This window comes from Galeopterus variegatus, unplaced genomic scaffold, assembly GCF_000696425.1.
Source record: "Galeopterus variegatus unplaced genomic scaffold, G_variegatus-3.0.2 Scaffold44, whole genome shotgun sequence".
NCBI classification, from domain to species: domain Eukaryota; kingdom Metazoa; phylum Chordata; class Mammalia; order Dermoptera; family Cynocephalidae; genus Galeopterus; species Galeopterus variegatus.
The window spans coordinates 181,476-188,331 of record NW_007726155.1 but is presented as its reverse complement, the minus strand read 5'-3'; the positions used below and the strand labels follow the sequence as shown (position 1 = coordinate 188,331).

Below are 6,856 nucleotides of genomic sequence, written 5' to 3'. Positions count from 1 at the left end.
AGTGGCGCACTAGCGCAGTGCGCCACCGGGCCGGCCCTATTTTATTCTATTTTTGAATTATCAAATGTAAAGTTACAAACTATACAATTATAAATAATAGCTTACCAGTGACTGTAAACTCTATAAGTGATGCATCTGAAATAAAACAGTAAATTGAACTCAGTGGTTATCAGTTCCTACCTATGGTTCTCAGTTTCATTCATCAAATACTATTCACTTTACCCAAATAAACAGATTTTGGTGGCTAATGACTAAGCCAAACCAAGATGGGAACAATAATTTTCTATATAGTGTTTACATTTTTACCATTTACTAACGAGCCCTTAAGCTTCAGAGTAGAATTGAATACTGAGGGCCACTGGTTAGCTCAATTGGTTAGAGCACAGCCTTGTAACACCAAAATCATGGTTTCAGATCCCCATACCATCCAGCTGCCAAAAAAGAGAATTGAATACTGAGCATAACGTTCACCAGGATATATTTACAAAAAAAAATTTTCATGACTTTTTTTTGAAGACAATATAGTTGAGAGATATTCTGGAAGAAACTTGATTTGTGCCAGGATAGGCTAATTTCAGCCAGAACAAGTAACAACTCTGGGACCTACTCTTAAAACAGGTCATCAAAATTACTTTTGAAAATGCATTTTTCAAGACAGAAAAATAACCAATGTGAAAAGTTGTAAAATGGAGTTCTAGAAATACATTTCAAGTGAGCGTCTGAATAGGGGGAAGTTAAAGTCTGGCATAAAACTTTACCTTTTAGTACTTCTGCTATTTTACCACTTAATTTTACTATAAAAACCATAAGCTGTTATTTAAAGATTTTATTATAAGACCCATGATTAAAACAAAACCATAAAGATGTGTCTAGATTTATGAGAGGAGACTGATTTTGTCCACTTTCAGAATTGACATTGCACTAAATCTGAACTTGAAGTTGTCTAGGAACCGAGGAAATAGAATTCAGTTCTATCTCAAACTTGGAAAGCTCATCAAAACTACTGGATGGCACAAATTCCCACTTGGACTGCTATCACTCATCCTAGTGAACATCTTGTCTCTATTATCCACGCAAACCAGTTTTGGTTAACTGGACTAAAAAAATATTCAAATTAAACATGACTGCTTTCATTGAGGTAGAGGAAGAGTACAGAATGGTGACTGATACCACACAGCTAACGGAGCATCAGAAGAAGTGAGGCTCTGTGTCTACTATCTTAGGTACAGCCTGGGTGACCTCAGCTACTTACTGAACCCCTCTGAGGTTTAATGTCACTGTACGTAGAACGTGACAAAAATAGACCTGCTTCACAAGCTTGTCATATTGAACAAGAAATACATACACAACATTTAGCATAGACTATCTGGTACATCATAGCATTTAACAAATGGCAACTGTTATCGATATGAATACAAAAATGTTTCCACAGAATGTGTTACTTTTCAATTGTTGTTTCAGCAAACAGGCTACCTGATTCTAGTATCTGGGTCAGGTCAAGTTATACTAACACTGTATAAAAACAACATAATTCTTAAAGGAGAAGGTTAAGAGTAAACTTTTTGGAGACAGTGACTTAAATATACAAAAGATGACTCACATTGAATGAGGGTGATTAAAAAACTCAGATCGACGCCAAAGGCAGCCATGCCAGTTTCACCTCCTTGTGGGGAGTTTGGCATCGAGACAGGCAACTAACGGTTTAAAACCTCTTCTGTCTTAAAACGTCCAAGAATAAGAGGTGCACATCATGTTTAAAAACAACAGTATAGTCTTGCGTGGTAAAACCACGGGGAGGAATGTTTAAGTGTAACAGGAAGCATTGCACAAGGCAACCACAGGAAAGCCAAAAGCAAATTCGGTCTTCAGATAGGCCCAAACAACTGGAATCCACAGTGCAGCTCACAGAGCTAAACCAATGCCAATGGACCACAATTTATTTCATTAAGTGCACTCTGAGAAGGGCAAAATATTAACCATTGTCTGGGACTGTTGAGTACAGGAAAGATGTCTGGCACATCTATGACAGTTTTAAACCCTAAGTCACATGTGGAAAATAAGGTAAAAGATGGAATTCAGTTTGCTCTGAAAACATTTCACCTATTATTGAAAATGAGAGTATACAATGGGTAGAGAGAACACCATAGAAAGACTGAATTCTGTCTCCAACAAGACACCTGGCCTAGGACTCGTCTCAAAGCCTCTGGACTATACTTTACTGGTGGGTAAAACAAGGAGGTGCTAGTAGAGGAAGGCATTGCAACCTGACATGCCTGGGGGATTTTGCTGAGACAACACTGTGTTTCGAAAGTTTTCGATCTGAAGGTCAAAGAACTCCAGCTCCACATGTTTTGCTGTTCCCTTCTGTCTCCCACCCATGTCCTTCCTGATATAATGTAAACCTGCCTGGCCCCTGCAGACTGGGGAGTCTGCAACCCCTGGGCACACAACCTCTAAAGACCTGTACAGTCCTGCTATCCTATGGTCATGCCACTTACTGTCAATAACTCTTCAAAAGTATTGTTTAGGTCACTGTGATATTGAGATGCTAGATAATAAAGTAAATTGGTAAATGAAATATCATTAATCTCTAAAATTGTGAACAATGTATCCTGTAGGTACAGTCAAAATACAGAACTTTTAAATTGAGATACAAGAGTAATTGTATGTATTATTGGTGATTTTCTGCAAAACACAAAACTCAAAGCTTATTTACTTCTGCCTTATTGGTAGATCTAAAATTAAAAGCCTTTTCAAGAGAACTTCTGTGCTCTGATTTATGCAAAGAAGCATACTAGTGTATAACACATATTTTTGTCCTAAATAAGTTTTTAAGCAAATTCATATGTTAGAAATGATTTTGATAAAATGTTTCTAATGCCATGATAACAATGATATGAAAATTATCACTAGAATAAGAATGGTAGTGTATAAAATTTTTTGAAATGAAAGGGGTTAAGGAGCGAGGGGGAAGTTTTCCATTATCTTCTTTAACTTCCCATTTCAAGCACATTATCCCTGGACTTCATGTCACACAGCCTTTGCTTGGAGTTAAGTTATCCCAATGTAAGAGAACCACCATTAATACAAATATATATACTAACTTTACGAGTCAGCGGATGGCAGGTGTCTCCCAGTTTGCCCATAGGTGTGCAAATCCTTATGCTCTTAACCCAGATACTAACAGCACAGCACATTCCTCCACCACACTGGAGGTCCTTTTCGCAGGCCTGAAATGCAATAAACAAACAGATAAATATAGATAGTGGGGAAGACTCAGGCTAAGGAAATCTAAAATTAGCAGTGAAAATGCTCTTTAAATATCCAAATGCTATGATTTTAAAAATCACATTTATAAAAAAGACTATAATCCTTGTTTGCTTATATATATCTACAATAAAATCTAACCAGAATAGATTTTTCCAGTTTTTCAAAAGTGGACTAGGTAATAGCCCCCCAGATTGTGGAAATCTTAAACAAACACAAGAGTTTTTGAAAAACAGGGCCGGCCCGTGGCTCACTTGGGAGAGTGCGGTGCTGATAACACCAAGGCCACGGGTTCAGATCCTATATAGGGATGGCCGGTTAGCTCACTGGGTGAGCATGGTGCTGACAACACCAAGTCAAGGGTTAAGATCCCCTTACCTGTCATCTTTAAAAAAAAAAAAAAAAGTTTTTGAAAAACAACATCAGCTCTCTTTTTCTAGTGCTTTATGGCTGAATTGGCTTTGAACTTGAAGAATTAGTCTGTATTAGTCTTATACTATACATGTCCATTAGGAACTACATAAATTGAATCACAAGATTTTATGACTATTAACTGCAGAATACATTAGGCTCAATTTAAATCAGAGATTTAAATTGTCTCTAAATCTGGCATGAAACACTCTAGACCCATAAAGGCACTGATGTAAATTTTAGAAGTGCTCATTTTCCCTTTCAAATATTTGCATTTTGGTTCATGAAACTTGATGTTTCTCACGCCACTAACTTGATTTTCACCATTTCCTCTTTAAAAAAAGAAATCTCACAGGTTGAGAATGGACAGACCAAGATTTTTGCCTTATGTTGCTCTTCTGTCAAGTGAATAACCTTCAAAAAGAAAATTATTGTTTCGGGATATACATATGTGTACATTACAAAACCAGCTGAACTATCTTATAAGATCCATCAGATATAGAAATACAAGTGACAGATGCAATTATCAACAGTAATTACTAAAGGCACCTGTTCCCAATATAGTAAACACATATAACCAATCAACCACAAAGGAATTTCCATACTCTACTAAGTAGAAATAAATAATGAAATCTGAATTTATTTGCATGAAAATATATCTGAAGAACTACTGTTCTTTCCTAGAACCAACAAAAACCAGGATGCTTTGTTTGAATGGTATGCAGTAATCTGCTCTGCTACTGATAAGGTAAAAACATCCTATATTATGTATGCAAGAGACTAAAAAGCCTACAATTTAGACACAAATTTAAATGTACACTTATGGAAACAACTAAAACAGTCCTTCAAAGCTCTCAGTTTGGGAGACAACTATAACTTCTCAAAATGTAAATATATGGCACATTCTTATTACTTTTCATTAAAAGTGACCAACTACCTTGCTTTAGAGTTTATTTACTTCCCCCACAAATATTTCTTTTTTCTGAGTCTACTCAAAACAAGCATCTGGATAAAAATGACAATTTTCATCTTGGGGTGTTTGGAGTTTATAGAACAAGATCTAAACATTTCCATTTTCCAGTTTTTATCTGTATGCCAGAAATCATGTATATGTGGCCATAAATGAGATGCTCAGTCAACAATCTTTCCCAATATGGTTTTAACAAATCTATGTGAACATATAAATCAATTTCAAAATGCCTACATATATTACCAAAAAAAAAGTACATTTATGGTGGAAACTTCAGCCAGTATTTTATTTCAACAGATGCTCAATACTCCAAATTCTGAAGCCCTACTAGCTCTTTTTATAGGGCAATCAAAAATCTAGCCAAAATCTGTTAAAATTCAATCAATCACTTGGATGTTTAACATCCTATATACAATGTTATCTAGATAAGTCACTGAGTTTTTCATTTGAATCCAGATGGTTCCTGTCAGAGACATAACTACATTTTATTACCATATTGCTCTTGAGAAAAAAAAATTAATTCTCTTTTCATAACACTTAGTTAACAACAATGACAAAACCAACACACACGACTACATAATAAGTCTAAACTCTCTAACAGATAAGCATCCAATGCGATAAAATTTCATTTTGTAACCAAAAGCTTCAGTTCTTGGAAACTTTACAAAGAATTGCACAGGTTTATATATTTTTAATTAGCCGTTTCCTAAAGCCCTTCATACTTAACCCATTGCAGATCTATTCAAATAGTGTTGTCCTGTGAATGGAACAAAAAGATACTCATATTGCAAAGGAATCTTGGGCTCAGAGGATTAGTAGAAATTTAAAATGAGCCAGCAGGGGAAGAGAGGGAAAAACCCAATCATGCTTCCATTCTTACGTATTAGAAAGACCTGTGAAAACTTTTTTCAACCACATGGACTGGCTACTGACAAAGCTATGCAAATAACTAAAAAAAAAAAAAAAAAAAAAAAAAAAAAAAAACAACTCTATTCTAATAATATCACAAAGCATATAATTAAATATCTATCGGATATAACCAAATGTTATCATAGCACAAGGGCTTCCAAAATGCCATAAATCTATTAACTAACATAAAGACAACAGAGCTTCATTTTCTCAAGACTATGACATTTCCTTCAAAGTTAAATGTTATTCATTATCTATATATCATTTCAAATATAGAATTCTTATTTAAATCCTATCACGTGCACTTAGATATTTGAAGTAATATAATGAAGGTGTAAAATAATTCCGCCATTAAAAAAGTCAATAAAGAGTAAAGCAGTTAGTTGAACCACCAGGAAACGGTAGCAGTTTTGCATTGTTGATGTAAACTAGTCTAGACTTTATTTCATACAGTAAACTCATTTTTCAGATCCACACAAAGAATATTGTTGGGAGTAGGAGAGAATTGAACAAATTCCTACTTCCGAAAATGATGAAGATGACTTCTCTAAGTTTAAACATGTACATGACAGCCCAATCCATAATTACGCACTGGAGGTGCTTTATCAGGAATCAGAAATGGAAAACTGTTACAGGGAGAACCTCAAGACTCCTGGGGAGGTGGAGGGGGGGGAGCTCGGGAACCCAGGAGGAAGCGACCACAATTGCTTTTCAAAGCTCACACATGGCCCTGGACCAAGTTATTTCAAAGGGTTTGCGCGGAGGACACACATCGGGGAGCAAACTCCTTGAATGTGGGATTAAGACCCCCGGCAGCTGGGGCATTCGTCTCGTTCCGCTGCATTTCAGGAAGGGGCCATCCAAATTCGAGGCTGGGGCGCCTCGAAAAGTACTTGAGAGGGCTCTAAAAGAAACTTCTCTCAGCTTAACAAAAAAACCAGTCCCGAGCCGAGGAGCGCAGTGTGGGGTGAGGCGGGGAAGTCAGCGGGAGACGGTGGTCATAGAGGTGGAGGCTGACACTCCTGTCACTTTTTCTTCCAGGGTGCGCCCAATATTCCGGGCCGTCTGCAGCTTTTGGAGCAGGGTACTTTCCCAACTATGGCAAAGGGTGACTGAGGCAGGGGTCCCCGCCCGGGACGACCCTCGCCTCCCCTTCGGGGTCCCCATCCCGACCCCCGCTGGGCGCATCCCGGGCGCGCAGGCGGGAGGACAGGTGCGCCCGGGCCGCTTACCCCGGTGATCACGGCGGCGTCCCCGGCGCGGGGCGGGGGCAGCCGCCGCGGCCGCGGCGGGGCGGGC

The 6,856-nt window shown here is 37.9% G+C and overlaps 1 protein-coding gene across 1 annotated transcript in view; it reads right to left on the bottom strand.

Moving 5' to 3' along the window:
- The window catches only part of PROK2 (prokineticin 2), a 16,466-nt gene that overhangs the window by 5,694 nt on the left and 3,916 nt on the right, over positions 1-6,856 (bottom strand). Inside the window, exons 2-3 of the mRNA XM_008571803.1 lie at positions 6,790-6,841; positions 3,105-3,230 (exon numbers count right to left, since the gene is read on the bottom strand). Coding sequence (XP_008570025.1) covers positions 3,105-3,230; positions 6,790-6,841 — 178 coding nt within the window. The remainder of the gene's footprint in view (positions 1-3,104; positions 3,231-6,789; positions 6,842-6,856) is intronic.